The sequence below is a fragment of the Phyllostomus hastatus genome, unplaced genomic scaffold (genome assembly GCF_019186645.2).
Source record: "Phyllostomus hastatus isolate PE091 unplaced genomic scaffold, TTU_PhHast_1.1 phas_contig_477, whole genome shotgun sequence".
In the NCBI taxonomy this organism is placed as follows: domain Eukaryota; kingdom Metazoa; phylum Chordata; class Mammalia; order Chiroptera; family Phyllostomidae; genus Phyllostomus; species Phyllostomus hastatus.
Genome location: NW_025333889.1, coordinates 3,988,418 through 4,004,012, shown reverse-complemented (window position 1 = coordinate 4,004,012; position 15,595 = coordinate 3,988,418). Strand labels below are relative to the sequence as shown.

General features: G+C 60.5%; 1 protein-coding gene and 1 non-coding gene across 4 annotated transcripts in view; both read left to right on the top strand.

Annotated features, from left to right (window-relative positions):
- The window catches only part of ATG16L1 (autophagy related 16 like 1), a 33,605-nt gene extending 19,723 nt beyond the window's left edge, over nucleotides 1-13,882 (top strand). For all 3 annotated transcript variants that reach the window (XM_045845722.1, XM_045845721.1, XM_045845720.1), the window contains 9 exons: nucleotides 519-624; nucleotides 2,153-2,223; nucleotides 3,131-3,202; nucleotides 8,230-8,350; nucleotides 8,623-8,728; nucleotides 10,548-10,697; nucleotides 10,850-10,897; nucleotides 11,689-11,790; nucleotides 12,390-13,882. In XM_045845722.1, the coding sequence (XP_045701678.1) occupies nucleotides 519-624; nucleotides 2,153-2,223; nucleotides 3,131-3,202; nucleotides 8,230-8,350; nucleotides 8,623-8,728; nucleotides 10,548-10,697; nucleotides 10,850-10,897; nucleotides 11,689-11,790; nucleotides 12,390-12,483 (870 nt within the window). In that variant the 3' untranslated portion in view covers nucleotides 12,484-13,882. The remainder of the gene's footprint in view (nucleotides 1-518; nucleotides 625-2,152; nucleotides 2,224-3,130; nucleotides 3,203-8,229; nucleotides 8,351-8,622; nucleotides 8,729-10,547; nucleotides 10,698-10,849; nucleotides 10,898-11,688; nucleotides 11,791-12,389) is intronic.
- On the top strand, nucleotides 7,543-7,799 carry LOC123823281. Its single transcript, XR_006786512.1, has one exon. It is a non-coding gene; the product is annotated as a small Cajal body-specific RNA 6 (non-coding RNA).
- Nucleotides 13,883-15,595: the final 1,713 nt, after the last annotated feature.

Here is a 15,595-nt window from a genome sequence, read left to right as displayed (position 1 = left end):
TCGAGCCCCGCTGTGTGGTTCTGGCACTGCATCCACCCGGGTCCAGGCCCCACACTGGAACATGCCCCCGTTCTCGAGGCCGTGGCAGCTTCCTTTGTCGGGGAGCCGTGCTGTCTGGGACACAGTGCGACAGGCATCCGTTCCGTCTGGACTGAAGAGGCAGGTGTCCCCAGTCTTACTTGGAAGCTGTAAAGATCATCCGAGACTATATATTGAAATTTCTTATTCCTAGAAGAAGTAAAATTAATGTGGAAACAAACTTTATGAAGCGGTTAGTTTGCTCAGATTTTGAATCCTTTTCGAGAAGGTTGCACTGTGTTTAAATGAATGGGACTGCGGACTATCGGAGTAGAGTGACGACGGAGTCTCAGGAAAGCCTGGGCCAGGCGCCCGAGTTCGTTTCTGCTGGGACCCCCTCCCTGCAGGTGTGACCGTGCAGCCCTGGGGGAGACGTCGGGGGCCGGCTCGTCCCCCTCGGGAATGACAGGGCCGGGTCTCAGGGGGCGCTTGTCTTGCAGGACGCCCACGACGGGGAGGTGAACGCCGTGCAGTTCAGTCCCGGCTCCCGGCTGCTGGCCACGGGAGGCATGGATCGGAGGGTCAAGCTTTGGGAAGTGTGCGGAGGTGAGACCCCCGGGGGGTGTGGAAGGAAGCTGTGCAGGCGGCACCGGCTGACTTGGGTTCGGGCAGCCTTTGCACGGCTCGTCTTCTCAACACGCAGCACGTGGTCTCGGGGGCCGACTAGAGCATCGCTGCTATCTCGGTTACACTCCAGGGCCAAGGGGGGCTGCCCTGGGTTTCCAGGTGGTGGCGGGAAGTGCAGTGAGGTTGAGTGTGTGTGTGTGTGTGTGTGTGTGTGTGTGTGTGTGAGAAAGAGGTACAATCAGAACATCATCCCAGATAGTACAGGTTTTAGAAGGAAAATGAAAAATCAAACAGTTGTGGACTCTAATTAAACTACACATGAAATTGTGGCTTACGCACTTAAGAATACCAGTGGGCACGGCCTTGAAAAAACACACTTAACAACAGCTTGCCAGACAGGGGCCCTGAGATCGGACCCGGTCTTTGATTAATTAGGCCTCGTTTCAGACACGGCCTCAGAGCACCGGGGAACGGGACGGCACCGACACGGGAAGGGGTGACTGAGTCCGTCCCTTAGAGGTCCGGCGCTGGGGCGTGGCCCAGTTTTGGCATTTCGAGATTCGGTGAAACGCACACGCACTTGAATGAAGCGAGGTCAGAGGACAGGCTGGCGAGGTTTCTGTAGGAACCACGTTGTCACGTCCCCGCAGTTACAGCGCACGCGCGCTCCCTGTCCCATGGTCGGCGGTGCCCGTGGGCCTGCGTCGGTCACTCCCTGTGGGTCTCACAGTGGCCCCGTGCAGCTGGAGAGGTGGGTGTCTCCCGTATTCTGAACTCGGGGAGACACTACCAGGTTTACATGGGTGATCACGTCATTGCGGAGACTTGCGCCCCTCTAGCTTGTGTCCGCCTGCACCAGTGAGGTTGCCGTGCAGGCCCGCGCTGCCTGAGAGTAGCGCCCAGGAGCGAGTGGCTGGCTCTGGTGGTGCCGGGGGCTGGGCGGAGCAGGGAGCACCGGCAGGCAGCTGGGTGGCCAGGCTCTCGGGGTGCACAGGCACAGAGTGAGCAAGCGCAAGGACAAACCACGGAAGTGCCACACGAGCGTAACCAGCCTCCTTACGACTAGACACCTACCCGTGACTAAAACGAAAACTCTTTTTCCGGCCTCAGATAAGGATTTTGAAAATTTGATGGTCTGTTTCTACAAAACGGATAGTTAAGTTGGCACAAACACTGGTTAAACCCAAAGGTATATTTATGTAAGTTAGAACATTGCACTGAGATGTCACAGAACTGAATGAAATGCTAAGTCGATGGACATATGTACACTGACTTTCTCCGAAAGAGCGCACGCGCAGAATGCTGGGCTCTGCACCGACTCCCCCCTTCCCGGCTCTCAGCAGCTGGCTGCAGGGAGTCTCGGCCTCACACCGACGGTCCTGCTGGGCGACTGGTGGCACAGGGTGCCGCTGCCGTGACGATGGAGGTGGCTCCCGTTGCGTTGTGGGGGCCCCGTTTCACCCCACGTCGTGGCCTGACCTTCCTGTCTTTCCATCTTTCTGTCCAGACAAGTGTGAGTTCAAGGGCTCCCTCTCCGGCAGCAACGCGGGCATCACAAGCATTGAATTCGATAGCGCTGTAAGTATCGGCCACCAGGGACATAGGTGAGTGTAGAGGTGTTTACAGGCAGTTTAACACACCTGGGTTTCCAAATTCAAAAATAACCCACCTGGTGCGTCTGCTGTTCATCCTGAGTAAAGCCAGTGTTAGAGGGGGCGCGGGCGGAGCACACGTTCTGGGCTGGCCGAGTTGAGGGCTGGCTGGGGAGGCCCCTCTGTGTTCCCCCAGCCAGTGAGCATCTTCGCGGACGGGGTCAGGGCCCCGGCTGGGCCAAGGCCTTGTGGATGGAGAAGAGGGTGTCCAGCTGGGCCTGCACCAGAGTCGAGCAGATCTCCAAGGGGGTGGCTGGGAGGGGAGGCACGGTGGGGGCAGTCGGTTCCCCTGGGTGCTCCGGCTTGAATGGTGTACGGCAGGGGTGTCGGACTCATGTTCCCCGGGGGCCACATCAGCCTCGAGGTTGATTATTCAGCCCTTCAGAGGGCTGAAATAACTTTAGGACTGTATACATGTGACTTCTCCTTAACTGTTAAGGAGTTGAAATCACATTCGGCCCCTTGAAGGTAACTGGGAGGCTGCTGTAGCCCCTGGGGAACATGAGTCTGACACCCCGGTGTAGAGAAGTAGCACTCGCTGTTACTGAAGGCGGCGGCGGGCCAGAGGGGGGGAGGGGTGAACGCAGGTGGCTGGGTTCCACCTTGAGCGGGAGGGTTCTGCCACATTCGGGCGAGACTGGGTGAGTTTAGGGGGAAGGTCTGAAGGTGACAGGTGGGTGACTGACAGGACATTGGGAATGATGGTTGGTATTTGGATCAGGCGTGTAGTTTCAAATATGTAGACCTTCTTGGAGTTGATGCTGGGGTGTTTTACTGTGTACACTGAATTCCTCTCTTTTGGCTGAAATTTGTATCCCCCTTTATTCCTGTAGGGATCTTACCTCTTAGCAGCTTCAAATGACTTTGCAAGCCGCATCTGGACGGTGGACGACTACCGATTGCGGGTAAGGCCCAGATGGGAGGATCGGTGTGATCCCCAAACCTCCGTGGTCCCCAGGGCACAACACGTAGGCGGTGGCAGGTCCGCTCGTTCAGGAGAATTGTGCGCACGTTTTCCTGGAAGTCACACCTGGTTCCCCCGCCCTTTTCTGTCCTCCTTGGGAAAACTCATTTCCGCCTCACACTCTCACTTTGTCCGAGATGCGGTGTCAAGCGTCTGTGATAGGAAGCCCTCCCGCTTCTGGGAGAGGTGCGGGATGCGCCTCTTCCTTCCTACGAGCGAGGTGCTCTCCCAGGCGCCGGGCTGGCCCGGCCCCGGCGGCCTCAGTGCCGCCGGCTTCTGCCGGGTCGGCCAGAAGGTCCGGTGGTGTTTTCTGTTCTGTGGCTCTGGTAGCGCTGAGTTGTCTTTAATTTCATTTGAAACCATTTTGTTAGATTGTATTGTGACAGCTGCCATATCAGCGAGTATTTAAAAAAGAAACTTATCAAAATTGGTGAGTTTTTGTGCAGCCATTTTAATATTGAAGATAGAAGAAAATATGCACCATTTTCGGTGTATTATGCTTTATTACTGCAAGAAAAACACAACTGAAACACACAAAAAAGATTTGCACCGTGTATGGAGAGGGTGCTGTGACTTACCAGATGTGACAAAAGTGGTTTGCGACGTTTCTTGATACTGTCGGCATTCTGGCCAAATAGTTCTGAGCTGTGGGGCCGTCTCATGCCCTGGAAGGTGTTTAGCAGCACCCCTGCCCTCTCCCCACTAGGAGGCAGTAGCGGGAGACAGCCAGCATACTCAAAATACCCAAATCAATAAAGTTAACGGTGAACATGAAAAATGTGTCTTTAATTTTACCGGGGTGGGGGGAAAAACGGACTTTTTGGCCAGCCCAATAACTTGCGTTTTTTCCAGGCCCCAGGACTTGGTCACAGTCGCAGAGTGTGGCTGGAAAGCCGGCCGCAGACGTGCCCGTGGGCGCACTTACGATAGAGGGGCAGCAGCTCTGAGGCTGCCAACGCGAGGAGTCGGGTGGGAGGGACAGGGAGGGGGCCGGGGGCTGGTGTGGAGGGAACCTGTGCCCAAACCCGAACTTGCCGAGAAGTCCCTTGGGTTCCGCCACAGACCGGAACGTGAGGACTGTGTCGCCTGTGTTACAGTGAAAGCCACCGCATCATTTGGAGACTGGTTTTTCTCTTTAAGCTTGGAGGAGTCGTCACGTGAGCTCACTGGGTCAGGGCCGCTGAAAGATACGGTGGAGGGTGAACCTGACATGGGTAGGCGCTTCACCAACCACCTTTGACGGCAGCTGTGTGTCGACCCACACGGGAAACGGCGTTGCCTTGGAGGAGCTGTGTGGGAGATGACCAGTGTCAGAAGCTAGCAGGCACGACAAGGCGGGTAACCCCTTCCTCCCCGTTGAAAGAAGATCCAGGGCCACACATTCAGAGTCTGAGACGTGAAGACGACAGCGATCGTGTCCTCTTGTGACAGCTGAGGTGCCCGCCCGTGCCGTCGTCTGAGTGAAGCCGCTGCCGCGTGGGCTGCCGGGGGCCCGCCGGCAGGCCTGGACTCGCCTCGGGCCGCGGTTCACGTCTCCAGGTGCTTGAGCGAGGGTCCAGTTGGAGCGCGATGGCCCTGCGCCCCAGACTTGGGAAAGACGGCCCAGCCTGTTCTCAGCAGCAGCCTGTGCCCCGTGCCCTGGTCTGGCGTACTCCGTGTGCCCGTCTGCTGCTTACTGGGCGTTTAAGACAGAGTTGCACGTGTCTGCAGTTGTTCATTTTCCTAAAGTAAATGGGGCTTTTCTTCTTGGGTGGCCTCTGTGTGTCAGCCCCAGGCCTGAGGGTCTCAGGCACGCCACTGCCTTCTTCGGTCCCCGGGAACCCAGGTGAGGTGGGTGGGCGCGGGAGCCGAGGCTCAGGCTGGCCTGAGGTCCCGGAGCGAACCAGTCAGAAGGCGAGAACTGGAACTGAGACCTGCGTTCCTCCCCGTTCTGGATCCGCCTGGATCATTCCAGCCTGGGATACGGCAAAACTGCTGCCCCGGCGGAGAGGGCCCGGCAGCCTCCCTGACGTCTGGAGCCCTCGGAGGAGCCGGCAAGCAGCGGGGGGGTCGGTCAGTCGTGCAGAATGGAGGTTTCTAATCGGCACAGTTGCGCGCAGGCGGCCTCAGCCCCTGGGGCCACCAGGACGAGGAGGAGACTTGGAGGCGAGGTGGTTCTGGAAGGCAGAGCCCGTACTGTCGGGAAACGGCTTTCAAGTGAGCAGGTCTGCACAGGCGGGCTGAGTTCGTGGGGGAGCGTCACGACGACGGGCTGGGGGCTGGCGCCGGGGCCGTTGTCTCCCTTGCTGGACCGGCTGGCCGTGTGGGCCCCTGGGCTGCGCACAGCCCTTCCTGGCGGTAAATGCGTGACGGGGTCAGGAGGCCTTCGTCGCCCGTCGGGCTCTCAGCAGGATCCGGGAGTGGGTGGGCTCCCCGCCGTGGGGACCGTGGCTGCCACTCAGACCCGTCAGCGGGGGGCGTCAGGAGGCACGAGTGGACATTCGTGTTCTGCACTCGGGTTCCAAGCCCTGGTCAGCACCTCCCCCTTCTCTGATGAGGGAATGGCGCTGGGAGAGGCCGGCTGCGAAGAGCCGCTGGCCGAGTGCCTCTTTAAAACCCTTTCAGCAAGGCGCCCCTCGAGCCAGCCCGGCACACAAAGTGCCCCAGACAGGACCCCAGAGCCGGCTGTGACGGACCCCTTAGCAGCCTGAAGCCGGTGCCCCCTGGGTGTGACGTCAGGGGCGGGGTTCCAGAACCCGCCCGCTCGCTCCTTTGACTGTGTGTGGGGGGAGGTGGCTGCCGGAGGACTGGCCTTCAGGCGTCTACTTCAGAAAACTCTCGAGTTCTGCATTTTAGGGGCTCAGCTGCCTTTGGTGGATGGTCACGGTGGCTGCCCGGGTGGTAGGAGGCCCTCGGGTCCGCCGTGGCACACGGGGCCTGTGAAGAGCCTCGCTTCCCTCGTGGGCTCCCCTCGTGCGGGCTCGGCTGCTGTGACCGCTGAGCCCGCTGCACCCTGTCTCATGAGCCCTTGCTGAAAAGATGGACATAAAACCTAAAAGGAGCGTTAAAATTGAATATTAAAAATATCAAAAGCACTAAGTGGACAAAAGAATGTTTGATAAATCTGACCCACTTACAATAAGGACTTTTACTGACAAAAGTGAACACTTGCGGGGGCTCAGATTCCCCACCGTCGCGCACACGGCGGCCCGAGGCAGGTCCAGCAGGGTCTCCACCAAGAACAAGATTGGCGGAGGTCCAGTCCTTTTAAAATGCGACTGGCGATGCGGATGGAGGGCTGGGAAGTGAAGACGTCCCTTTCGTGTGCCCGTAGGTGTTCACTGCAGCGTCATTTGTTCCCGTGAAACCTAGTGACCCAACCGCCTGCTGGCCGGGATGTTTCAGTGAAGTTGTCCCCTCTCACTGCACGAAGGTCATTCTCGATTAGAGTCTCTATGGGGAGACTCCTAAGAGTGAGGGCGCGAGAAGGCAGAGAGCTGATGCTGTCCCCCACCTCCCCGTGCCTGCCCCATCCTCCTGAACCAGCGCGGGGACGAGGGTCATCTCAGATTAAGTTAGGGACCCGGCTGTGCAGGGCCAAATCCGTGTGACGCCCGAGGCCTGGGCAGTTCCAGCTGTCACCTGGAAAACTGCCCCTGCTATGGTGTTGAAAAAGCCGTAGGTACGTTCTTGGGGATATTTTCTCGTGAAATATACGGAAATACTAGCGTGTGCGTTTGGAGTGTGTATGAGTGAGTGCACTCACATAGTCCGTCCGTGGGCCCCATCTTCTCCTCCCTGTTTGTGAAATGTTTTACTTGTGTTGTAAGGAAGAAGGCAGACAGTGCGTGCACACAGAAGTTGAACATTTTTATCCTCACCCAAGGACATGCTTATTGATCCTAGAGAGAAAGGGAGGGAAACATCGATGTGACAGAAACGTCGATTGATCGATTGGGTTGCCTTTCGCATCCGCCCCAACTGGGGACCGCTGAACCAGCAACCTGTGCTTTGCGGGATGCCGCCCAGCCAAGCCGTGCGGACTTCTCCTCGGAAAGGAGGAGTGCTGTGGCTACGTCTCCTGCCCCCGCCCCCAGTGGAGCCGCTCCGCCTGGCCCAGAGGAGAGCCAGGGCCCTAGCACCTCGACACCTGGACCGCACCAGGGCGCCCCAAGGCCTCAGCCTTGGGAGCGGGGTTAGAACCCGTCGCTGCCAGTGAAGTCTTCTCCGAGGCTTTATTTTTCTATTAGAAAACATCAGGGAGTGCCTTCTGAGCCTCTGAGGTTCTGCAGAGATAACAGAGGTCAATGATGAGCAGTAAAAGGGCTGACCCCAGGCCCCCGCCCTGCACTCGCAGCATCCCCAGCCGCCTCCCTCCCGTCTGGCCCCAGCAGTGCTCCGACGGGCACAAGGGCGGCTGACACACGGCGATGCCCCAGGCCTGTGCTCCTTGGCAAGCCCACGGAGGACGCGTGGTTGGCATCCCACAGGCAGCCTGGGAAGGGGTGTGATTGCAGGAGGGTGGCATCTGGCTCTGATCTGACTTTCACGCTGAGACCTCTGCTCGCAGACCCCCCAGGGCTTCCAGCTGTGCACTGAAGGGGCCTGGTGTGTCCTCCTGTGAGGGCCGGCATGCCCGCTGGGAGCCGGTCTGTTCCAGCTCTGAGCAGGGACCTGGCTTTCAGAGACACCGGCTGAAGCCCAGGCTCTTAAAATTCTGTGGTTTCGTGTCACCCAGACTCGCAGAGGAGGCGTGGGAACGGTGCAGGGGAGTCTGGGCAACGGGCCTGTCTCCGAAGGGCCCTCCGGCTGCACCTCCTTTTTGAGCATGGGGGCGTGTGTGGGGCTTTGGTTTTTATGGGGGCTTTTTTAGTGTTGTTTGCGATGGGAGATGTATCCCCTTCCTCCTTCTGTACCTCCCCTCTGGGCAGCAGCCGTAGTGAGACGGGCTTCCTGGGCGCTCACCCGGCCGTGCTTCCTCTCCCCCAGCACACCCTCACGGGACACAGCGGCAAGGTGCTCTCGGCCAAGTTCCTGCTGGACAACGCGCGCATCGTCTCCGGGAGTCACGACCGGACCCTCAAGCTCTGGGACCTGCGCAGCAAAGTCTGTGAGCGAGCCGGGCCCGCCGTCTGTGTGCGCGATGGGGCGTGGCGGCGGGGTGCCAGTGTCCGTGTGGGAGCGCTCGCTCAGTGTGGCGGGCGGGGTCGGAGCGCGGGTCCACGTGCGTGTTCCGGGGAGCGCGGAGGCGCTGGCCCTTTCTCGTGTCCGAGGCTTCGTTGAAATGAGTCGTTCCGTGACTCGGGGTCAGAGGGCGGCGAGGTGGTGAGGACCGCCGTGGGGGGGCCTCCGCTTCACTGCTGACGTTCGGTTTTCTTTCAGGCATAAAGACGGTGTTCGCGGGCTCCAGCTGCAACGACATCGTCTGCACGGAGCAGTGTGTCATGAGTGGGCATTTCGACAAGAAGATTCGTTTCTGGGACATCCGGTATCATGCCCGGGGGCCGGGTGGGGGGGCAGATGAGGAGGTCTGGCCGTGGTAGAACTGGCATGGTTTTGTGTGGGTTGTGTTCTTAGAGTCCCCGGAGATGCAGAACTAAGCTCCAGTGCACGTTTATTCTAACCGCTGGCTCTTCTCTACCGTGAAGTAGACAGTTGTGGGCAAAGGTGCACAGCCAGGCAGGTGGGCTGGCGGGACAGGCAGGTGCGCGCCCGCGTGCCGAAGCAGATGGGCGGGCACCTTTGTCCGGGGACGGTGGGGGCTGCCGCGGGGCTCGCCGTGAGGGGCGAGCAGCCTCACGTCGGAGAAGAGCCCCTGGCAGACGTGCCAGGCCAGAGGGGCAGGGCAGCCGGGTCTGGCTGGAGCAACGCAAGCCGGGGTGTGGGCAGAAGAGACTGACCCAGTGGGCTGGGACCCCCTGGCCACGGGCTTCATCCGTCATGTTGTAAAAGGCCCGACCGTAGAAGCCAGTGGGTGTTCGGCAAAGGACCGCTCCCTGGGAGGCTCCCGGGTGGCGTGGGTGGCGGTTTAGAGGGTGCATGGGACAGCAGGGAAGTCGGGAGAGTTTTTGCGGATCTGACCTCCAAGCAGTGGAGGGAGTGGGGGGTCCGCTGGAGCGAGAATGCAGACAGGGCTTGGTGACAAGTGCGTGTGGAGGGTGAGAAAGGGAACTAAAGCAAGAAAGAATAAATGACAGGTTTAGGAAGAGGGTGCAGAGATTGTGTTCAGAGGACATGAGTCCGTAATTTGTAACGGACATTTGGAAATACGAGGGCAGGATTTTCCAGAGAGGTTGGAAGTCCTCCGGGAGGGCTGTGGAGGTGTCGGAACAGGCTGGTGAGCAGTGAGGGGCCGGACAGCATTTTGGGAGCTGCCTGGTGAGGAGGGACCGGCACAGACAGAGAGGCCGGGGGGGCCCGCCGGTGGGCCAGGGCTCAGGCCGCTGCAGGGTCAGGTGACAGGAGTCACGCACTGGGATGAGGCTGGACGTCAGGACGTGGGTGGTGATCCGGCGGCGTGGGGAACAGCTAGGGCAGAAGCCCAGTGGCCGAGCAGTCGTGCGGAATGGGCAGTGCAAACCGCGGTGGCAGAAGAGGCTCTGGAAGGCCCGGTGTGAAGCTCGTGGCTTATTCATGACCGTTGGTTAGCTTTAAAGCCGAAGCGTGGAGTTTGGGAGTTAAACTGGACAGAGTCTCTGGTCTACCCGCTAATTTGACAGGCGACGGTCCCGGGTCCTGAGGCGGTGGAGAGGCTGGCTTGCAGCCGCACACTGCCAACGCTGAGATGGACACCCCTGCCCGGTTATGGTTTGTGGTGGGAAATCGTGTCCTCGGAAGCTCACAACGAAAGGCACAGGAAGGGCCCGGGCCTCCCGTGGTTGCCCGGGCAACGGGGCCCTGCCCGGGACTGCTGTTCCCGGGCCCGGGACCCAGGGGAGGATCGGGAGGACACAACAGAGGGAAGAAGGGGGACCTGCGCTGGGCCTTGTGCGGCAGGAAGCCGGAGAGAAGCCCCAGCTCTCCCCGTGTTTAGATGGAGCCTGGTGGGCGCCCTCTGGGTGGGCGGAAACCCAGGCTAGAGCCCTAGCGCTCAGAGTGGTGGCCGTAGACTCGGTTGGCGGGAGGACGGTAAAGGCAGGCAGCGAGGTCGTTTGTAAGGTCGGGGACACACTCGAGGCCCTGGGCCAGTTCCGCCTCCTCGTTGACGCGCCCTCCCCCTCTCCCCTCCATGGCACGGCGTCCTGGTCACCACCGGGCAGTTCTGACGCCCCTGGGTGCGTTTCTCAGACTCCCCGTCTCTCTGCCAGATCGGAGACCGTGGTCCGAGAGCTGGAGCTGCTGGGGAGGATCACCGCCCTGGACCTGAACCCCGAGAGGACCGAGCTCCTGAGCTGCTCCCGCGACGACCTGCTGAAGATCATCGACCTCCGAGTAAATGCCGTGAGGCAGACGTTCAGGTGAGCGGGGCACGCCGGCCTGGGTGCGTGCGGGGCGCCGGTGCTCCGAGGGCTGCGCGAAGACCAGGGGCCGGCCCTCCGCCCCGACCCCGAGTGCGACCCCGAGGGCGGTGAGCTGTCCGTCGGGTGACCGCGCTCTCTGTCTGTTTCAGCGCGCCAGGGTTCAAGTGCGGCTCCGACTGGACGAGGGTCATGTTCAGGTTAGTCTGGCTGCTCCTTCCGCCTGTCCTACCCCCACCTTGGGTCGTTGCGAAGGTTAGAACACGGGCGCCTTCCCACTGGAGAGGTGAGCCAGAGTCAGTGTCTCAGCCCGCGTGTCCTGGAGTGACCCTGAGTCCAGCCCCAGAGATGGCCGTCAGTCACTGTCTTCCCGGTGTTGCTCTGTGATTGCACCAAAGCGGGGTGGCTGGCTGCTTGGCCCGCTGTGTGCCCAGCAGGTTCGCCTGTCTCTGCATTTACAGAAGGACTGAGAGGCTTTGGGGAGGGGTGCGGCAGTCCCGTGGGGCAGAGCTGGGTAGGCTCTCCAGAGAGGGACGGCTTCCCTCCCCCAGGTCTGCCTGCTTCCACGCACGGCGCTTCTGCCGCACCTCCCCCACGGTCGGGCCAGCGCCAGGGAGAAGCTCCTCCGGGCCGAAGCTTCCTTCCTTCCTCCTCCTTTCCTGCGTCACTGAGCCATGTGGCCAGGCGAGCCGTGCGCTGAAGCAAGCCCCCTGCCATTTGGGGGTTGCCTTGGTCTCCCTGTGCTGTGTGTGAGTCAGAGAGAGTTAGGGACTGGGGGTCCCCAGAAGTGACGTGGTGGCCCCTATTCTTCATGGGGTGAGGCCAAGGTAACGGGTGCGAATGGCACATTCTCACTTCCGGGCAAGGACTGGTCCCGTGTGTGACTCATAAACAAGGAACAAGCATTACTTCTCGTGAGGAGGGCCATGAGGATGCGGAGTCGGGCGGGGGTGGGCGGTTGACACTGTGTCTCGTCTTCTGTCTTCTCCAGCCCTGATGGCGGTTACGTGGCGGCCGGCTCGGCCGAGGGCTCCCTCTACATTTGGGGCGTGCTGTCCGGGAAGGTGGAGAAGGTGCTCTCCAAGCACCATGGGTAAGATGGGCCCTGGGAGCCCCCTCTGAGGTTGCGGGTGGGTCCCGTGACTCCGTCCCCGGGGCCTGGACTGTCGGCCCCACAAGGACAGGGTCCTCTGGAGCAGTGCTGGGAGCTGGGCCAATCCCACGGCCGTGCAGGGGTGTGCCCCTGGTCTGTTTATCTTACCAAACCTTCCGGGCCGAGCAATCAGACTAGTGGCCGTTGGAGGAAAAGCTAGAGAAGCAAACATTGTCTTCTCTTCCCCGAGGCTGCTTTTCTCCTTAGTTCCATCCACTCAAGCCCGCCTGCTAGTCAGAGTGCTCACCGGGTTCCTCCGTAACCACCCCTCCCTGAGCCCCGAGAGCAGGAGGGGACTTCTGCCCCAGCCACTGTCCCCTCACTCAGCCCCCGCAGAGCTCCCCCCCGGGGGGGGGGGTGCTGGGTGAGGCCTGACCCTCCCGTTCCCAAACTGCAAGCGCAGCCCCGGGCTCCTCCGCGTGCTCAGCTGGGCCCGAGTGCCCGTGGGGCAGGCCGTGGGGAATCCTGCCCCCGAGTGCCAGGGCGCCCGAGGTCGAGTTCGCGAGACCTCACCGATGCTCCCGCCTCTCCCCTTGAAGCTCGTCCATCAACGCAGTAGCCTGGTCCCCCTCCGGCACCCACGTCGTCAGCGTGGACAAGGGGAGCAAAGCCGTGCTGTGGTCGGATTACTGACGGCCTCCGCGGGCCCGGCCCGGCCGGCGGTGCGCTGGGCGCAGCCCCGACCTCCAGAGGAGAGCCGGAGCGGGTGGCGCTGTGGCCTTCTCTCGGAGGGGACCCGTGGGGGCCGGGGCTGGCGTCTCTGGTGGCCCAGAGGGACGACGCTGCAAAGGCCCCGCCACGGCCTCAGGGCCTCACCGGGCAAAGGCTCAAGGCTCCAGTCTGCCTCCGTTCCCTGGGAAACACTACTCGCTCCCATCGCCATACCTCAGCGGGGCGCCGCCCCGGCCCCGTCGCCCTGTGCGGCAGTGCCAACGCCAACGCGGCCCGCGCTGCTCCGCGGCGTCCTCCTCCGTGCTCCCCCTCCTCCCAAGTCGGCTCCGGCCGAGGGCGCGTCCCGTCGCCTTGGGGTCCCCTTCCCACGAGCTCGCTTCAATCATGGGATTACCAGAAACCGAACAGGGTCACCCCTGTCCTCAGGGAGCCCCGGGACTGCCCCATCCCCCAGGAGACGAGGGCCTGCGGTCCTCCCGCTCGCGTCTGTCACGACGAAGCTCCCGTCCTGGTCTCCCCTGGTCGCGGCCGCGGTCTCCTCGGTCTCCTGAACTGCTCCTGAGAGCAGTGGTCCCTGCGGGCTCCCGTCTGCCAGTCTGGTCCTTGGTCAAGACATAAGCCTCAGTTACGTTAAGAAGCCGTTTCTTTTTTAGAGGGAGTGCAGAGGCCCTTTTTCCGGAGAAGTGGGGTGCTGCGGGAGGCGGTGTCTTCCGGGACCCGCCTGTCCCTTCCCAGAAGGCGCACGCCGTGGTCTGCGATTACAGCTGCCAGGGACCCGGGTGCGAGGGCCCGAGTGTAGCTCTGGAGCCGGGAACTTGGGGTCGCCACCCCTCTGCCGCGCCCATGTGCGGAGGAGCCCCTGGGTGCTGGAGCGCAGGGAGCCCATTCTCAGATGCGGTGCATGGGTGGCGCTCCCTGGGCGCAGGAGCTGTGATTGAGGCCAGAGGACAACGGGCCTGTGGCTTTCTTTTCTTTTTCTTTCTTTTTTTTTCTTAAGCATTTTTCTTTCCCACCTTACCTGTGTAGGAAATTTTGGTTCCTTGAGTGAGAAACACCAACATTTTTTTATCACTTTCTAATTTGCACTTTATTTGTTTCCTCTCATGCTTACTCTCTGGACAGCTGTGGGTGTGAGTGCCGGAGCCTGGCGAGGGGTGGGGGGCGCCTCTCCTCCCCCAGGGCGGGGCTGCCCCTCCCTCACGCCCCGCCCTGGTCTCCCCTTTTCTGTTAGCCGTTCAGGGAGCTCCAGTGGAAGGGAGTGGAAATCACAGGCCAGGGCACGTCTTTTATTTATTTAATTGTGTTGCCCAAAAGAACTTGATTGTAAATAAATAAGAAATCTGTTATATACTTTTCAAACTCCATGTCTGTTGGTGGTTTTTTTTTTTTTTAATTCTCCTTTTATGCTTTATGGGGGGAAGTACTCTGCTTTATTTTCCTGGTATCCGTTCCTTTGGAAGTAATGGTAATACTGTCCTGGTGTCTTCCCTCCTCCTCGTGGTGTCACTGCCTGCAAATATCAGCATGGCGGTCCCCTGTCACCAGCCCTGACTGCAGCGGGGAAGGGGCGTCCCCAGCACCTGGGCCCCTGGGCCTGCAGAGCCCCACGTGCTGCTGTGACCCCTGCAGTCAGCTCAGCCGGCAGCAGGCACAGGCCCCTGGGCCTGCCCTGGAGACTGTCCACGGGACTGACCGTGAGCCCAGCCTGTCTCCTTCTGGCCTCCCGGCCCCCGCTTTGCTGGAGGGGCGTCAGGTGCCTCCCTGAGAGGTGACTTATTCGTGGCAGCGCAGACCCCTTGCAGAGCCTTGTGCCGCTAACCAGTGAGGATCTCCCAGGAAGCCCCGTGACCACGCTGTGCTCGCTGAGGCGCTGGCCGGGTGTCTGCTCAGCCCAACAGCGTGCGTCCACGCTCCATCGGCATCTGAGGTCTTGGCGCTCCCCAGAAAGCCGAAGGGGCCCTCCGCAAGTCACCTCCAAGGAAGGGGTCACCCGTGAAGGAGGCCTCAAGTCGCTGTTTCTTTAGCCTTCGGTTACCCTGTGTGCTTTGACCTTGGAGGAGCGCTCTCTCTGCCCTTGAAACAAAGAGGGTATTTCCACTTGAGGTCCATCCTCACTGGGACACTTGTGAGGTCAGCAGCTGCCAAGCCTGAGCTGACGTGTGAACTCACCACGGTGGAGCATGACTTCAACGCACGGTCTCCCCCTCCCGCCTGGGGCAGGGGATGCTGCCGGCCCCGCTGGGGCGTGGGGGTGGGCAAAGGGGTGTTTCAGTTTCCGGATGATTTCTGGGTGGCCACAGCGAGCATGCTCCCTCAGAAGTGTCGGCTCTGACGCAGACGTTAACCTGTGTCAGGAGGACACCCGTGGACAAGAGGTGGCGACTCGCCAGATTAGAACGGCCCTGCCCAGGCCTTCGGAGGAGGTGCGTGCTGACTGGATCAGAGGCACAAAGGAAAAGAACCAGTGTGAAAGGACCAGTCGGATGCCTTCCGAGACTCGGAGTCAGGACGAGAAAAGCTCTGGGGGAGGATCGTGTGACTCGGGATGGGTTTCAGATGAGGATCCCCAAGCGGCTCACTGACGCGCACAGACCTTCGGAGACGTTAAGCAGACGCCGTCTGTCAATGTTGAGCCAGGAGTCGAGGTGGAAGTTACGATTGCAGGGGCTTTTATCAGCCTTTTTAGTAAATTGACTATCAGTTGTTTAAAAAAAATAAACATCTCAGAAGTTGAGAACTTAAAAGCATCATTTTAATGAACTTAACATTTCCTAGGTCAGTTCCCAAAAATAATGTGATTGAGTTCGATGCCTTCTGCTTCAGGCACAGCCGCACACACCAGCCTTTACCCTGCGAGTCTGTGGAGCCCCTTGGTCTTCCACATCTTGGCACCCGGGACGTTTTGTGCGGGCACAGGAAAGGAGAGGTGGGGCCGGCCCAGGGTGGGGGGGTGGGTGAGGGGCGTGTGCCGAGGTGTGCAGAGCCGCCCGCCTGCATGTCTTCACAAGGTGATCCGGGGAAGCTAGACATTTGGACCTGGGGACTTGGGACTCCACACCTGTGCGGGGCAGCA